The sequence below is a fragment of the Vigna radiata genome, chromosome 2 (assembly GCF_000741045.1).
Source record: "Vigna radiata var. radiata cultivar VC1973A chromosome 2, Vradiata_ver6, whole genome shotgun sequence".
NCBI lineage: Eukaryota > Viridiplantae > Streptophyta > Magnoliopsida > Fabales > Fabaceae > Vigna > Vigna radiata.
The window spans coordinates 5,420,475-5,439,828 of record NC_028352.1 but is presented as its reverse complement, the minus strand read 5'-3'; the positions used below and the strand labels follow the sequence as shown (position 1 = coordinate 5,439,828).

Genomic DNA, 19,354 nt, shown 5'->3' with positions numbered 1-19,354 from the left:
TCTTCTCTTCACTCTTTTTGGCGTTTGGACAATCTATCCTTAACATGATCATTTTCTCCGCAACCATAACATTTGAAGTTTGAAGAAGATCCAAGTTTGTATATACACAAATTAAACGAGTTTATTATTATACATTAGGTGAGTTTGACCATTCATTAATTAAATTTGTCTTACAATACACATTACATAAGTCTGAATATGCATTTAATAGACGAGTCTAACAATACACATTATATAAGTGCATTTGTATATTGATTAAACAAGTTTAGCAATATATATTAGGTGACTTTATCGATGCATTGATTAGATGAGTCTAACAATACATATTAGATAGTCTTTTCATACACTGATTAAAAGAATATAGCAAAAGAAAAGTATATGAGATTGTCCATACAAAAATCAGATGAGTATAACAAAAAATATTAGATAAATAATTTCATATATTGATTAGATGAGTATAACAAAAAATTATTAGACAAGTATAGGAATACATTGACTAGATGAACAAAGCAAAAAAAAAAACATTAGACAGGATTGTTGATATATTGATTAAACGAGTATAACAATACACATATGTGAGTCATTCATATATTTACTAGACGACTCCAACAATATATATTAGATAAGTCTTTCAACACATAAATTAGACGAGTCTATTACTAAACATTAAACCAGTATGTTCTTGTAATACAAATCTATCCATATACTAATTTGATGAGTATAACAAAAAAAATTACACGAGTCATTCCATTCATTGGTTATATGAGTATAAGAATACACATTAGAAGAATATGTCTATACATTAATTATATGAGTCTTGTAACAGACATTAGACGAGTTTGTTCATACATTGATTACACCAATTCAACAATATACGTTAGACAAGTATGTTCATACACATATTAGATGAATATATTTATATACATTAGATAACTCTATCCATTATATGATCAGATGAGTCTTGGAATATACATTACACAAGTTTGTCCACATACTAATTAGATAAATCTAACAATACACATTAGACAAATGTGTCCATATACGGAATAAATAAGTCTAACAAGACATATCGAGCGAGTTTATCAATGCATTTATTAAACGAGTCTAGCAATTCACATTACATTAGTTTATTCATACACTAATCTATATTTTTAGCAAATTAACTGTACATATATTTTTACATATCATATATACTTTTATAGCGTATATTCTATTTTTGCACATGTTTTATTCTTTATATCTGGGTTAAATATGTTTTTGGTCTCTTGACTTTTAGTGAAAATTGAAATTAGTATCTCTTCAAAACTTTAGCCTAGTTTAGTCTCCCAACTTTAGAAATGTATTAATTTAGTCTTTTTAACTAATATTTTTTAGCTTTATTTGACGTTTCAATTGCGTTTCTCAATTAACGTTGAAGTGAAAATGTGTCAAATGAGGTAAATAACTCAAATGTTATCATGAAACATCAAATAAAATTAACAAAATTTGATTAAAACAACTAGATTCATGCAGTTCTAAAGATGAAAAACTAAATTAGTCTAATGTTACTAATTTCAATTTTCACTCAAAAGTGTTAAGAGACCAAAAACATATTTAACATCTTTAGAAAGTTTAGTATTTATATTTTTACAAACATATTAGCTTTATAAATTTATAAATCATTTTTAAAATTGATTATATTTAAAATTTAATTACAAATTTAAACTTATCTTTTATTATTATTTTTCTCAAATTTTAATTTTCTTTTAATAAACACACAAATCAACATCATCACAAATCAAAATCATCACGTGTGTATGGGTTTAAAACTACTTATTTATTAAAAGATAAAATTAAAAATTGTGAAGACCTAGAAAATGATATTTTAGAAGTGGTAGTGAGTTAAAAATAATGAGACTCCATTATTTTAATATTAAAAAGTTTTAATATAAAAGGAATTGTTATAAACGAGCTTTATTATTTTAAAACGTATCATCTCTCTAGAAACTACTTTTCTAGAGTTCTCTACCTTCTCTTTAGGTAATCTTGCTCCTAAGTCACATGTTTGACGATCAGGAGTTGTCTTTACGATCACGGTGTTAGGGTCTACAAATCTAGCCGATTAATTTCAAGAATAAAGCAAGTAAGTTTCGACTCATTTTCTAATTTTTTTCCCAAATCTGTTATAGAATAATCTTGTACGGTTTCATGTGTAATCGTGCTTCTTCTAGTCATTCTTGGTTCATCTAGAGTTCTAAGGACTCTGTCCGCTTCCAATTTTGTGTTTCGTAGGTTCGTTTAGAGATTCCTTGCGTTTCAAGCAATCGACGAAACGTTCTTTGAGTAAGGTTGTTTACTTTGAAGTAAGGGAAGCTAGGACCTTTGTTTTACTTTGTGATTTTTTTAAAAGAATTTGTATTTTTAGGTATTGGAGTTAAACTTTTAGAAATGCGTATGTTTGGTTATATGAGGATTTTATGAAATTGAGGATTTGGTCATGTTTTGTTGACATGTTGGAATTGTATGTTTGTGATGTGTGAAACTGTATTGATTATTGTAATGAAGTTGTCCTAATGTTTGAAAATTGAATGCAAAGTGGTTGAATTAAAGAAGTATCTTTTGCTTAGGTTCTAAGGTAAAAAATAGGGGTTTAGATGGGTGTAAAGATAGAGGTTAAAGTGATGAAGTAATTGGTTGAGTGCTGTTATGAGATCATTTCAAACTTATTAAAAGTGTTAGATTGAAGAAAATCTGGCATGAAACAAGTAAGGGGATCAATGTTGAAGTTGGAGGTATATTTAGTGTAAAAATAAGGTTTTAAGTAGTGAAATTTTGAGGTAAACAGTGGGGATTGTGTTTAACAGTTGGGATTGTATTAGGAGACTATTTAGGACTTGCTTAAGCTGTCAAATGAGAAAAGTACAATGTATAATGATTAATAATGCCTTTAGGATGAGTTCTTAAGTGTTTTTGGTTAAAGTTGAGGTTTTGCATGGTGAGATTTTGTAACAACAGATATATGAGCAATCTGAGGTGTTGGAATCTTCTAACAGGTATATTTGGACTTGGTTATGCAGTTAATATACTGATATAATTGAGTTTGGGTAGCTTATGAGAGTGAAATTGGATTTTAATGGGTCATACTGTGTTGCAGCAGTATTTTCAGAGTTTTCTCAAGGCCTGGAGGGTCCTAGGGGTCTTTAGAAGTTGGGGGTAAAGTATTCAAAGTGAGAAAATTGAGTCTTAATTTTACTGATAGCGCTGAGCGCCCAAATTGGGTGTTGAGCGCTGAAAAATGCGAAAGTTGCGCTCATGAAGCTGAGAATCGGCGCTGGGAGCTGCTGTTCCAGCGTTGGATGCTATCTTGGGCGCTCGGGCGCTACTAGGCGACGCTGCAATAATTTTGGATGGTTTTCGGGGTTCTGGGTGTCGGTTTTGGATGTTCTTTAGGTCGTTTTGGGGGGTTTTGGACCCTTTCGAAGCTGTTGATGAGGGTTTCAGAGTTGTTTTCCTCAGCTAAATATGAGTATTAAGATGCCATGAATAAATTGTGTTAAGTGATTTCTGATCACTTGCATGGTTGTTTATATTTCTTTAATGTATGATCAATAGTCTCATGTATTGGTGTACCATATAAATGTTAAGTGATATCAATGGTTTCAAAGGTATGGAAGAGAGTTCCAGGGAGGAACTTCTTAGTGGTGGTTTCAAGTGTGTTAGCATGAATGTAGAGAGCTCAGTATTGGGGATTATCCTGACACTCTAATGGTCGTACATTCTTAAATAGAGAGGTTTGATGCATGTGGTGAGAGTAGTAGGAGGTCCGAGCATGAGGGACCTTTATTCATTTGGCAAAAAGGCGTTTGAGGACTAACCTTGTGATGTGTGGTAGGGTGAAACCCAATTGGCAAGGGCTTTGCAAAGTAGTAGTGGCCACCACAAGTGTACAACCCACCATAACTTGACATTCATGTTAAGTTCAGACAGTCCAGTCAAAGTATTGTCATGTTACTCAGTTTGGTTGGTTGGTGTGATACGTGTATCATGTGTATAATGTTTAACATGTTCCAATATATCATTAATTGTTTACATTCTAGCTTACCCTTGCTTGTGTGTTGTTTGTCTATGTGTTGTTTTCTCTTTTGCGATGATCACTTGAATGGTGTGAACTTAGAGAGAAAGTCTTTTCAGTAGTTCCGCGAGGGTTGAGGGTGAAGCAGATGGGAAGTCAGATGATTCTAAATGTGTAAATAATATTTTTGTAGGTTTGTTTTGATCTAGTAGTAGTTTTATCATCATATATGTAATATTTTATTTTAGTAATTTTATACTAGATGTTAAATTTATTGATATGATTTTTTCCACTTTGAATATGAAAAAGTAACAAGTCAGGAAAAAGATGTAAAATAACAAACACATTTTAAATAAAGAAATAATATAGTTATGAGAGGTTTATTTTTCAGTTAAACAAAGTAAATTTTAATTGAACTCGGGGTCTCTTTATTCTTTCCTTGCATCATGCACCAAACGAAAGAACAATTAACCTTTTTGAATTTTCCTTACCCTTTTGCACGATCCTCCCATCTTCCCCTGAAATAAATGAAACATAGAGATAAAAACACGTGTACGATTTCTTTTACTTGAATTTTGAGTAAAAATATTTTATATTTATTATAATTTACAAAAATAATTTATAATTGACATAATAAATATTTTCTAATAATAATTTTTGTTCAATTTTTCACAGAAAGTGAGAATCTATTTACACAATAGTAAGTGAAATTATATAAATTAAAACGAAAGTAACATAATTAAAATAAACTTACAATTCATGAAATTAGTTCCATGTCATAATCTTAAATCAAAGCAGAAGAAAATGATAAATGCCGGGTGAAATAAAATAAAACCCAATTCATCTTATTTCATTATGTGAATTGACCAACAATAAGAATAATTTACAGTTTATAAATAAATAGTTTTTAGAATAATTAATTACAAATAAGAATAATCTATTGTGCATAAATGGATAGTATTTAGAACCATTTATAATTTTTAAGTAAGAGTAATCCTTGCAAAAATTGAAAGATAAGTTAAATTGAAACTTAATTTTTAATAGTTTGAACAATTTTAAATGAGTTTTTAATATTTTTTATTCAATTTTAACGAATAATAAAATAATAAAATATAATCAAAATCAGAAAATAAGTCAATCAACTTGGTTTAATATTTTATTTTATTTAATTTTTTTATCATCATTATATTATTGCGAAGTGTTACTAGTTCTGTTAATATTATCTTTTTTTTCATCAGAAATCTAATTCACCGTTATATTTAGTAAAATTATCCTTTATAAAGAACTTTTTTTTTAACTTAAATTCAACCTTTATTTCCTAATTCATTTTATTTTTGCACACGGCATTTGAATATTAAAATAACATTATTTTCCAGTATGGTTGATATGTATACCTTAACATTATAACACCACTTTATCAAATACGTTTTTGACTTACTATTTTTCTTTTTAAATTATGTTATTTTATCCTACTTCTTATTTAAGGAGCTCTACTTAAGAATCTTTAAAAAGTGTGTTAAAAATTAAAACTTAAATATGTTTTTTATCTTAATTTTGAGTTAAACTTGAAATTAGTTTATATTAAAAAATGGGTTAAATATGTTTTTGTCCCTTAACATTCAGCGAAAATTGGAATTAGTCCCTCTTTAAAACTTTGGTTTAATTTAGTTCCCCAACTTTAGAAATGTGTGAATTTAGTCCTTTTAATAAAATTTTGTTAGATTTATTTGATGTTTCAAGCATGTTTCATGATAACATTTGGGTTGTTTACACACACATTTTTACTTCAATGTTAATTCAGAAACGCGTTCGAAACATCAAATAAACTTAAAAAAATTTGAATAAAAGGAATAAATTCATATATTTCTAAAATTGCGGGACTAAATTAGACAAAAGTTTTAAAAAGGAACTAATTTCAATTTTCACTAAAAATTAAGGGGTTGCATAAATTTAATTATTTTAACCAAAATTTATTAAATTTATTTGAAGTTTATTGAAGAAAAAAATATATCAAACAATATAAATAATTCAAATTCAAATGTTATAGTAAAATATGTTTAAAACATGAAATAAAGTTAACAATTTGATTAAAATAATTAAATTTTGCACATTTTTAAAATTGAAACTAAATCGAATCCTATTAATAATTATAACCTTTATTTTATTTGAAGTTCACTTGTTACACGCTCCAAGAGTTAAATCCACGCAAGTGTTCATAATTTGATGACTTTCTCAGAGAGAGGTTCACAAGTTAGACCTTATCCAATGTTTTTTTTTTTTTTTTGAAAATCACTACTCTATGAAACTGAATCATATGGTTTATACCATGATATGATACAATCGAAAAATTCCATGGGACATACTTCCCGTGCGTGAGATCTAAAGTTTGTTCACTATTTGTTGCTTCAAACTTTATCCTTGATGTGGTCATGCACCAGTACAGTTAGATTCCCCTTATGGAAAGTTGCTGCAAATATGTGGTTCTCATGTTTTGTTACATCCTATGAACAACAGTATATTCTATTCTAGTAAAAATATGATCCAACAGGATTTTTCTCTAGTCTTGTTATTTTTCCCACTCTTTTTCTTTTTCAGCATTAGCTTTTCCAGATTCCAAAACTACTCACCAAAAACAACATTAAGGTTGTCTGTCCAGTGTTGTCATGTTTTTTCTTCCTTAATTTCAAGCATTTTCAACTAGTGACAATTCATGTCTGTTTGTGAAAAAGATTCCCTCTTTCTCAGCCACTGGCATTGCTGTACTAGAAATATCGGATGCATTTGTCTGACTTCACACGCACAAAACACGACATAACCATGTCTGCTTTATCTTTTATTATCACTCTCTTCCTTTTTGCTTACACATATGAAGAACTTTCAGAGATGTAAAATATACAGCCGCTGCATTCATCCGATCTACTCTGCTATATCAGAAAAATTATTATCAACCATGTAAATTTAATCACAAAAACAACATAATTTATGATTGGTTGAAAGACATACATAAATATAATAAACATAAATGTGTATATATTTCCTTATCATTACTTGTCTCGTTAGGACCATACAATTTTCAGACATGACTGACACACTATATATATATATATATATATATATATATATATATATATATATATATATATATATATATATATATATATATATATATTTATATTCTTTTTTTTTTTCTCAAAATAGTTTTCCATTATTTCTTGTAAAAACTGAACCCGATTTTGTATCACCAAAATTAGCAGAAGAATTCAGCCATACATTCTCGTCCAAGTCCAACATATATGGCAACCTTAAAAACCGATGTAGATTCAATAAAAGTAAGGATAAAACATACACACAGACAGTAGCAATTGACACGTATTTTAAGTGGTATTTCTCTTTCTATTTCACTCGTTGTGGAGCTAGTATTGGATCATCCAATTTTTACGCACGAGATGTCTATACCTCGTGAAGGAGGTGTGTTGGAAGTCCATATCGACTAGAGATAAGGCCAACTTATAATATATAAGTAGGGTACAGACCTGGTTTTGTAGGATTGTAGGGTCGAGCTCAACCCCACAAAACCGACTTGTAAGATGAGGTTTGCACCCCACTTATATATTATAAGTTGACATTATCTCTAGTCGACATGAGACTTCCAACAACATAAAACAGTAACATTCACTCCCTCAAAAAAGAATTTCAACTACGCAACACCTTCCTTTCAAACTGGGATAAATTCCTCAGGACCATATGAATAAATAAAGATATGTACTTCTCATTCTCCTCCTCTAATGTAAAAGTAATGTAACATCACTGCCTCTTTCATTTTTCTCATCTCCTACAATTATTGGTTTTTTCTTTTATAAATCATGTATATTATACAAACATAATTATGTTTCAATCCAACAATTCAAATATTCAATAAAAAGAAATCCACTTTAATAAACTAATAAGACAGAATGGACAAAAATTCTCCAAGAAAAGCATGTAGATAATATTTAATAATAAAATTATTTTTTTTAGTTCTAAACCTCGACTTGATAATGTAAAATTTATTTTTAAAATTTTAAAATGTCTTCAAACTTTTAAAAAGAGATTGACAGAGTTTTTCAATCCAAAGAAGTTAATTTTTTTTTATTATAGTGTAAAAGTTTAAAATAAAGATGAAATTATATATAAAGACTAGAAATATGTTTAATTTTAATATTTTTAATATTTTGTTAAAAATAAAATAATTTTACAAGAGTGAACTAATCATGTGTTGAATGGATAATGACCTAATCATGTGCTGAATGGATAATTTGAAATATAAAAAAGAAGAGATTTTGAAAAAAAGTAGAGGCATGTGAAGGAAGGCACTTACCAGAGTGAAGTGTGTGAAGTAAACGACGGCGTTTCGGGGCTTGTGGGTTTGAGGGGAGAACCTTTATACGCGAGGCGAGTGAGCCACGTGGTGGGATCCAGATCTAGAAGATCGTATTAGATTCGGAAGGGTGTACATAACCTCGCGGCTTTTGATTTTGTCCACGTCACGCAATCAACGCGTCAACAACGCGCCACGTCACCCGGGCCCAGCGTCCTACGTGGAGTTCCGAGCCATTCACGCCTTCATTTTGTACACGTCAGCATGCTCAGAATAATATCTTCTCCCCCACTCTCTCTCTTAACCTTTTGGCTTCGCTATTTCTCTGCCAGTCAAGTGTTTTCCATAGAAAATCGTTTTTCGCCGAATTCGAAACGAAAAGAAAAGAAAAGCTTTGGGAGAAATGTTAGAACCTTGTTATCTGAGTTGCTGAATTTCTTTCTTTGATTCTGACTTATTTATTTAATATTTTGCTGTTGTGATTTTTGTTTTGCTCTATTTTCGAAACGAGATTGGAGTTCTGACTGTTACGATTTTTGATTATTTTTGGTGTTGGATTGTTTTTTCCAAGTTGCTGCATCGAGCTTGCAAATGGAGGTCTGGTTCTTGTCAGTGAAGCTCTGAAGGTTGGTTCGTTGGTCCTGTGAATTTGGTGTTTTTGATTTTTGCGCCTCTCTTGCGTTTTCGGGTTTACTGAACATAAAATAAGCGCATGAAAACGCGGTTTTAGACTGTGCTTTATGGATTTTTTTTTTCTGTGTTTTGTTTGGATAAGTAAAAGCTTCATTGCTATATTTGTAAGAGACGTTAACCCTTTTAAGTTTGAATTTGGTTTCCTTCCCTAATTTATGAGGTCCGAGCTAATATATTCGTGTAAAAGAATCTACGGTGCGTTTCAGTGTAATTATAATTTTTGCATCAAATTTATAGTAAATAAAAACAGTGCATCTATCCGCTGATATGCAAATTGGATGGAAGTCACTTTTTAAAAAAGAAAGTAAACAAAGAGGATATTTAGGTTGTTGTTTTGGACTTTGTTTGTTTTATCTTGTCGTATTAAATAAGCCACTAACTATTCGAGTTTCTGAAGTCTGCTGGAATCTCCATGTAAAATAATCTGTAAACTGTCTCTATTTATGTAAGGAATAGGGCTGTTAAGTAAGTTTACTTATTATATTAATTTAACAGGATATCGGTATGAATGGGAAGTTTACCTTGTGCTGAGACAAAAGCTTTAAGAGTTCTTTGATTCAGGAACAGGTTGTCGTTCCTTTTCATTAAACTTGATATGAATTATTGTTTTTGAGCTTTTGATTTCTGTCTGGGGCTGGAGTTTGGAGGTATGGATCTATATTTTTCTATCTTAACTTTTTGAATCACAACTTTGCTTTTATTACGAAGTGTAGGTTTTTGTCATGTAAAGTCTGTTAACAATTACCGTATGCAAATTCTGATTTACTCCCATGATATTTGTGGGTATAAATTTGTTTTGGCCTGTGGAGTATGCTCAGGTATAGGGTATTTTTTTGTTTCTTTCAGAGTTGTTATAAAAGTATTATAAAAGTACTGACTTGACTGATGGATAGGGTTGTTATTTGCAGAAATTGATAGTTGAAGTGCTTGAGATGTGGGGAATCCATGACTCACCTGACGAGGGTGTTGCATTTGTGTGTTAATTCCTCACAATGTTTTTTCAGTGTGGTTGATATAGGCTGGTCCAATGAACAATAATGTTGGGAAAGGGAAAAGAGGTTTGGCAGAACATAATCATATGATTTTTGACAAAAAGAGCCTCAATTGTGGAGTAGCCAATGGAGGGGTAAGTTCTGGATCATTAACAGAAGGTGACCCAAGATTTAATACGCTGTGTCAAGATGGAAACAATGGATTGAGGGGTCTGATTCAAATCAATGGGATCTTGCAGGTTTCACAGCAACCACCTCAAGGGCCAGTCATTTGCTGGGATAGATTTCTCCCTGTGAGATCAATAAAAGTTTTGCTGGTGGAAGATGATGATTCCACACGCCATGTTGTGCGTGCTCTTTTATGCAATTGTAGTTACGAAGGTATTTATGCTATCTCTGTGGTCAGTTATGCCTTAGTAACAAGATTATAACTTAAGATTCAAATATTTTTTGCTAAGCTAATATTTTGTCATAATATGGATTGAATTGTAAGATTCACGAGCAAGAAAAACTAACCTTTTAAGCACCACATAGATGATATATAGTGTTCAATACGATACTTTTAAAGTAAAAACGGACAAAACAACTTAACCATAGGATTTACTAAATGAAATTATAGCTACATTTGTGTTTGTGAATTCTCTATTTTGGAAGAATGGAAACAAAGCAATGAAATCCAAATAGAGTCCACACATTGCATGAGTGAGTGAAAAATAAAGTAATTCAGTAATCAAATCAAATAAGTTCAGGTTTGCTTCTTCGAGATTCCTTTTTATTTAACAATTTTAGCATATATGAAGTTCCGGTTTATTTCTTGAGAACTAGTGTAAAACAAGTTGAAAAAGGATTTTTTTTTTAATCATGTGATTTGTATCAATGATATGAAATTGACCAATTTATTCATGTATTGTAAGATTTAAAGTCATTCTAGATTCATCTTATGCTATGAATTGATAGCTTGTTGAATCATATTGTACATTTCAAATCATGAACTGTAAGATTTTTGTATTTATGATTGTATCTTGAATGTATTTGTATCAACGTGTATATACACGTACACATACAAAGTATGGTTTTTGATATATCCAAAGTCAGTAAGTTTAAACTTTCTTATGGGTTTTATCTTATATGCATTTATTATACAGTCTTGCTTTATTCTTACCGTTGAATGATTCTTGGCCACTTATCCACTCAAGGGGTCCCGACATTGGTATACAACCTTTCAGTTAATGTATTTTAATCTGTTCTGTGGTTATTTTGAGATATATATTCTTGCGTATTTTATCGTGATAGATAGCTTATATATGAAGGGAATGATCCTGTGTTGAGGTTAAATGTTAAGCTGAAAGGTGAGGATGACGCTTCCTAGTTTCCAGCGCTGATGATAATTACAATCTTTTTGCGTTCAAAACTGTTAATAATCAGATTTTGGGCCTGGGGTGACTTTAATGTGTCTTTATATTTATTTTATTTTAATACGAACCAAATTGTTTCTCTAGATGTAGGAGCTCAAACAACAAACACCAAAATTCATAAAATCCATGTTCTTCATCTATTACAGTTACTGCTGTTTCCAATGGTCTTCAAGCCTGGAAAGTCCTAGAAAATCCAGAAAATTGCATTGGTCTTGTCTTAACAGAGGTAGCTATGCCAATTTTGTCTGGAATAGGTCTTTTGTGCAAGATCATGAACCACAAAACACTGAAGAATATCCCTGTGATTAGTAAGTGGTGTACCAAAGTTATACTTTGTCACAAATTTAATAACATATTTTCAATGACTATTGCTCATGTGTTGTTTCTTTAATTGCACATGTTCAAATGCATGCAGTGATGTCGTCTCATGATTCTATGGGTATCGTCTTTAAGTGTTTGTCAAAAGGTGCTGTTGACTTTTTAGTGAAACCTATTCGGAGGAATGAACTTAAAAATCTTTGGCAGCATGTCTGGAGAAGATGCCACAGTGTGAGTTGATTTACATTTGTCTCAGGCATTATTGTAACTAATTTCAACGTTGTTTTATCATAGAGAATTACTTCATTCTTCCACTTGAATATTAAATGATCTTTTATATTTCTGTGTTTTGAATATAAGCTGTTGTAAATAGAGGATTATTGGGATAAAACTATCCTCAATATCTTCATAGTAATTAGAAGAAAAATATCTTTATAATCTTCCTATTCATTTCAGCATATTTTTATTTCTTTACTTTAGAATGTTTGATTGTTGCAAATAAAGGTGGTGAAAATGTAATTTGTGTGATTGTTATCAATAAAATCATTCTATTTCCTTGCATAATTTAAGTTGGTATCAAAGCTCCTGATGTTGGGAGCTCTATTTCCGCTGCCACGTAAACAGCTGTTGCTGTCCTTGCCCTTTGAGGTAGGGGTGGTCAAGAAAGGTGTACCCACACTGGTGATCGCTATGCGAACAACCGCTTCACTGAGCACTGTCATACACCACCACCAATATCAGCACATGTAGCCTACTCGCCTATCCTAGCTCCTGCAAGGATCAAACTTGCCCTCATAGGCTCATAAGACCGAATGTTTGAGGAGAAATTCATCCCTTTGGGTCCAAATGATCTTCCATATGTGGTGGGTCCCTATCGGTTTGATGACTTGAATTATTTGCAATGAAGCTAGTATATTTAAAGGATTTTGAAGAGACGGTGAAGATTAGACTGTGTTTATGCTGGAGGACCGGGGTCAAATGACTTAACTTTGTGATTTGGGATAATGAAAATTCACCGATCATGACTTGGATGTAGCATTTCGTGGTTCCTAAGATAAGTCAAAACCATATGTTATATTTTTATGCTTAAGAGATATGGGATGACTTAAATAACACTTTCTTTGAAGATGGATTTTGGTACCTACTATGACATTGAGAGCAGGGTGTTTAGTTCTCTCTTTGTGGTAGAATATCACAAAATTTTGAATGGATTGTGGATTGAACTAGATTAGCAACACAATTTGAAAATTTGCAAAATAGATGCAACCACACATGTGAAGTCATGGAAGAGGAAAAATCTTTAAAATTCTTACATGGCTTGAACCATGAATATGATGTATTTAGGGTACAAATATTAGGGAAAGAAAATTTGCCTCTTGTATCAAAAATATTTTTTATTGTAAAGGGAGAAAAAACTGGGAGGGATGTTATGCTTTATAGATTTGTATATGTTTTGAATGTATTGTGTGTCTAATGCAGACCACATACATTATGTATTTATACCATAACGTAGAATCAATTATAATAAAAACACCTAATAGTTAAGAATCAATCATCCTAGTTTCCTAGATTATGTAACAGTTAATTTCTTACAAATATATGTAACAGTTGATTACATTTCTATGCTTCTCCTCAAGTTGAAGCATATATGTCATATGTACTAAGCTTGTTACAAATGTACTTAATTCGAGGGCTTCCAAGGGACCTGGTGAATATGTAGCTAACTGATTGCTAGAGCTGACAAAATCAGTAGTGATTTCTTAGAGAGCACCTTTTTTTCTAACAAAATGTCAATCAATTTCGGTGTGTTTGGTTCTTTCATGGAAAACTGAGTTTGATGCAATGTGAAGAGTAACTTGATTGTCACAAATAAGCTTTGTTTCATTGGGGGTCCCTATTTTTGGCCATAGTAGTTGCCTAAGCCACATAAGTTCACAAGTAGCTATTGCCATAGCACGATATTCTGCATTTGCATTGGATCTAGCAACTATATTTTGCTTCTTGCTTCTCCATGAGATAAGGTTTACTTTGATAAGAACACAATACCCAAAAGTGAAGTTTCCATTTGACGATGATCATGCCTAATACGCATCAGAGTAACAAGTGATTTTAGTATTGTATTTGTCTTCATACAATAATCCTTGTCTTGAAGCATTGTTTATGGTATGTGTCACAACATCCCAATGGCTATCACAAGGAGCATTTAGAAATTGGCTTATCACACTATCTGCAAAAGTAATATCAGGTTTGATAATAGTGAGATAGTTGAGTTTGCCTACTAGGCGACAATATCTTTTTTGGTCTTTTAATGGCTCTCCCTGACCTAGAAGAAGCTTGATATTGTGATTTATAGGAGTATCACAAGGATGACAGTCAAGCATAGAAGTTTTAGTAAGAATGTATAAGCCATACTTACGTGGATTAATGACAAATTCAGAAGCAGATTGAGCAACTTTAATGCCTTAGAAATATTTTAAAGAGCCCAAATCTTTAATGTGAAATTGCTGTGAAAGGTGCCCTTTGAGTTGTCGAATCTCAATCTCATCGTCACCCGTGATGACAATGTCATAACATAAACAAGGTAAATGCACTTGCCAGATGAGGAATGACTAGAGAAGATAGAACGATCAACCTTACATTCCAATGGCACTTGGGAACTTGTTCCTTTACCTCCTAGTAAGCAAACTGTTGGCTGTTGTTGGGTTTATACAGTGGAAATTGGACCTGATGGTCTAATTGATCAGTTAAAAGCTCGCTTGGTCGCCAAAGGATATTCATAGATTTTTGGTCTCGATTATGGGGACACCTTTTACCTTGTGGCCAAAATAACTTCTGTTCGTGTCTTTTTTACTATGACTACTATTCATCATTGGTCTTTTCATTAGCTAGATATTAAAAATGCATTCTTACATGTTATCAGAGCTATGGGTTAGAGCCTATCCTAATAAGATGTGTTGGTTGAGCATATCCTGACCATTCGCAATTGTAATAAGTTGTTCTCTATTTCTTTACTATATGAGTTGAAGGACATACAAAGGTGTCATATGATCAGTTGCTCTTGAATCAAGAATCAAAATACCTCGAGACACAGGACGGATAGTATTGAGACAAATCTTACCTTTCATGGACAGAGTACATGATCCAAAGGTCTTACTCATTAATTCAACCATTGTTTTCAAACACTCGAGTTCCCCCTTATAAGCTTTCATATCAAGATCTGGTGGTGAAGTACTAGATTGATTGGTCAGGTGTATTCGGTGACCCTATCCGAGACGATGATGACATGTGGGCTACATCGGAAAAAAGGAGCAGAACTCAAAACTCAGATCTACTCATGGGCCAAACGGGACATCGCCATCCCGTGGAACGAACTCAGAGGCTCCGATGACTCTTTATTTGACGGCAGCGACGAATGGGTCTCTCTAGAACTAGGCATGTGGGCTATACACGCTAACAACAGTGGTGGCATGTGCCAACGTCTTTCCCGAAGCAATTTTTAATGTTTTGTGTGCTAGAGTTGGGCACACCTGTCTACCCCATCAACGACCCCAACACCTATAGTAGCAGCCGAAACGGCCAGGTAGCGGTGGCGGTGACCACTATTGCAGTGGAAATGGAGCTCCCAAGATCGGGAGCTCTGATACCAACTTGAAAAGGAGAATGATTTTTTTTTTTATTATTATTATTCATACTCATTACATTTTTCTTACACCTAATTGTAACAATCTAATCTTCCAAAAATAAGGAAAAAACATACTGAAAAATAAACTAGAAGATTTTACATATATTTTCTCTAATTAAGAAGTTTTTCCTCTAATTATAACAGTTATGAACAATAAGTATGAGGTAATTCAAAGCTTTTAAAAACTTTTACATCTTGTCCAAAATCAATTTGAAAAAACATCAAAAGAATTATGTCTAATAATGGTAAAGAATATATGAATCATGAATTCACAATTTTAATGATATTGTTCATGAACTAATGTGTTAATACTCCCGATAATGTATGTCATAGAAATGAAGAATTGTCTTCAAGAAGTAGGTAAAGACAGCCCTTTATTCCAAATGGTTTTTATCAAAACCAATTGCGGCGTGATTGTGTACACTTAAGATTTAAGAGTGATAAGAAATATTTTAGAGGGATTAGAAGATCCCTCTCATTATCTTCTATTTATAATGAAAAACACAAGATTATATGTAATACCAAGAGTCTGCACTAAGCTACTAGGTACAGAACTAGGTACAGCTAATTAATAACTCTGCATACTAGTCTAATGATGATAGCTATATGTAATGATTCTAACATTCCCCCTCAAGCTGGAGCATACAGATTGTATGTTCCAAGCTTGGAACAAATAAACTCAATTTGAGGTCCCCTCAATGACTTAGTCAATACATCTGCGAGTTGGTCATTTGATCCAACAAACTTAGTACATATTTCTTTTGACAATAATTTTTCCCGAACAAAATGATAATCAATTTCTATATGTTTGGTTCTCTCGTGAAACACTGGATTTGATGCAATGTGAAGAGCAGCTTGGTTATCACAATACATTTTCATACTTTGGATGTCACAGAAGCTAAGCTCTTGAAGGAACTGCTTCACCCATATAAGCTCACATGTTAATGAAGCCATTGCCCTATATTCAGCTTCAGCTGTTGATCGAGCCACTACATTTTGTTTCTTACTTTTCCATGAGATAATGTTTCCTCCAAGAAAAACACAATATCCTGTAGTAGACCGTCTATCAATAGGAGAACCTGCCCAATCAGCATTACAATATCCTGATACCTGAAGGTTTCCTTTGTCTTCATATAACAGCCCTTGCCTGGGAGCCTTTTTCACATACCTTAGAATGCGAATGATAGCATTCCAATGACCAACACACGAAGCTTGCATGAATTGACTAACCACTCCAACTGCAAAAGATAGATCCGGCCTTGTAATAGTGAGATAGATTAGTTTTCCCACTAGTCTCCTATATCTCTCCGGGTCAGAGAATAACTCACCTTCTTCTGCTGTTAATTTTTGATTTGGATCCATAGGACTATCAATCGGTCTACAATCAATCATGCCTGTTTCTTGTAAAATATCCAGAGCATACTTCCTTTGGGAGATTATGACTCCATCTTTTGACTGAGCTACTTCAATACCTAGGAAGTATCTGAGGCTTCCAAGATCCTTGGTTTGGAAATGTCTACACAAGTACTCCTTCAATTGAGATATTCCAGCAGTATCATTTCCTGTAATAACTATATCATCAACATATACTATCAAGTAAACACATTTCCCGAGGGATGAATGATAATAAAAGACTGAATGATCTGCTTCATTGCGTTTTAACCCAAATTTTTGAACAATGGAGCTGAACTTTCCAAACCAAGCACGTGGAGATTGCTTGAGCCCATATAGAGATCGGTTCAATTTACAAACCATACCAGACTCCCCCTGAGCAACAAACCCAGGAGGTTGCTCCATATAAACGTCTTCCTCAAGATCACCATGGAGAAAGGCATTTTTGATATCCAACTGATGAAGTGGCCAATGACGAATGACTGCCATGGCGAAGAACAAGCGAATGGTAGTCATCTTGGCCACGGGAGAAAAGGTATCACAATAATCAAGACCATAAACCTGAGTGTACCCTTTTGCAACCAGCTGGGCTTTGAGCCTATCAATGTCACCATTAGGGCCGACTTTAATTGCATATACCCATCGACAACCAACAGCCTTTTTGCCTGGGGGAAGTGGCACAAGCTCCCAAGTATTACTGTGGTCAAGAGCCTGCATTTCGTCAATCATGGCTTGTCGCCATCCAGGATGATCAAGTGCTTCTTTCACATTTTTAGGTATAACCACAGGGGATACTGAGGATAAAAGGGAATAAAAGGAGGGCGACACTCTGTGATAGCTAAGAAAATTATAAATGGGATGAGGGTTTCAAGTGGAACAAGTACCTTTTCTGAGAGCAATGGGCCAACCAGAATCAGCTTCACCAGGAGGCGTGACAGGAGATGGAGACGGAGAGGAATCTGAAGGAGGAGATCCACCATTGTCTGAGAGAGGACTGTCCACGGGAGCACTATGTAGGGAGATATCAATATGTGGAGAGGAAGGTTCGGGAGGACTTTGAGCGTGACTTGAATCGACTGGGACATTGGAGACATTGGACTCAACCACTGGAAGAGGAAGGACCTGTTGGAGGATATGAACATCTTGAACAGATGGAGAGAAGAAAGGTGTCTGTTCAAAGAATGTGACATTGGCAGACATGTAGTACTTCCGGGTTTCAGGGGAGTAACACCGATACCCTTTTTGAAGCCGAGAATAGCCCAAAAAGACACACTTGATTGCACNAGCAGAGAGTTTGTCTAACCCTGGAGACATGTCGTGAACAAAACACACACAACCAAAAACGCGAGGAGGGGTGTGAAAGAGAGGACCATTGGGAAAAAGAATGGAGAAAGNGACTTTATTATTGAGAGAGGAGGATGNCATCCTATTAATAAGAAAACATGCAGTTAAGATGGCATCCCCCCAGTGATGAACAGGAATATGGGCACCAAGCAAAAGGGTACGAGCAGTTTCAACCAAGTGTCTATTTTTTCTTTCGGCTATACCATTTTGCTGGGGTGTATGAGGACAAGTGGACTGATGCAAAATACCATGGGAGCTAAGGACTGCAGAAAAAGAGGATGAGAAATACTCTTTAACATTATCACTTCGTAAGATTTTAATCACTTGACCAAATTAGTTCTTGATTTCATTCAAAAAGGAGGTGAAGATGGGTAACAATTCAGAGCGATCTTTCATTAGATAAACCCAAGTACATCGAGAATACTCATCAATAAATGTAACAAAATACCTAAAACCAAAAGAAGAGACACGACTAGGTCCCCAGACATCAGAGTGAATGATAGAAAAACTAGAAGTACACATTGCTTGAGACCTTTTAGGAAAGACAGACCTAACATGTTTTCCTAGTTGACAAGACTCACATTCTAAAGTCTGAAGACCACTAAGCTCAGGACACATCTTTTTTAACTTTGACAAGTGAGGATGGCCAAACCGATCATGTAACACTTTAGGGGAAAGAGCTGNAACACAGGATACNCGTGGACGAGATCCAAAATGGTATAAACCTCCAGCTTCATATCCTTCTCCAATCTGTCTCCCCGAGCCACGCTCCTGTATAACAAAAGATTTCGAATCAAAGGTTATTGAACAATGTAACATTTTGGTTAACTGACTTAAGGAAATTAAATTGAATGGACAGTTAGGGACAAAGAGAACAGATTTTAGAGTGAGAGAGGGAGACAGGGAGACTTGACCGATTCCCTTGGAACAAGTTTTGGAGCCATTTGCAAGGGTAATAAAATGGGGTTTTTCTTGGAGGGAAAGGATTGAGAACAATGAGGTATTACCAGAGATGTGATCAGAAGCACCCGAGTCAATTACCCATGAATTGGGACTTCCCATGGATTGAGAAATGCAGGCGGTGGACGTACTTGGGGACTGAGATGATTG

The 19,354-nt window shown here is 33.5% G+C and overlaps 1 protein-coding gene across 1 annotated transcript in view; it reads left to right on the top strand.

Annotated features, from left to right (window-relative positions):
• Window positions 1-8,682: 8,682 nt before the first annotated feature.
• Window positions 8,683-19,354, top strand: part of LOC106755706 (two-component response regulator-like APRR3) — a 36,830-nt gene continuing 26,158 nt past the window's right edge. Inside the window, 6 exon segments of the mRNA XM_022778454.1 lie at window positions 8,683-8,813; window positions 8,980-9,034; window positions 10,106-10,175; window positions 10,178-10,474; window positions 11,655-11,816; window positions 11,924-12,057. Of these exon segments, the coding sequence (XP_022634175.1) occupies window positions 10,139-10,175; window positions 10,178-10,474; window positions 11,655-11,816; window positions 11,924-12,057 (630 nt within the window). The 5' untranslated portion in view covers window positions 8,683-8,813; window positions 8,980-9,034; window positions 10,106-10,138.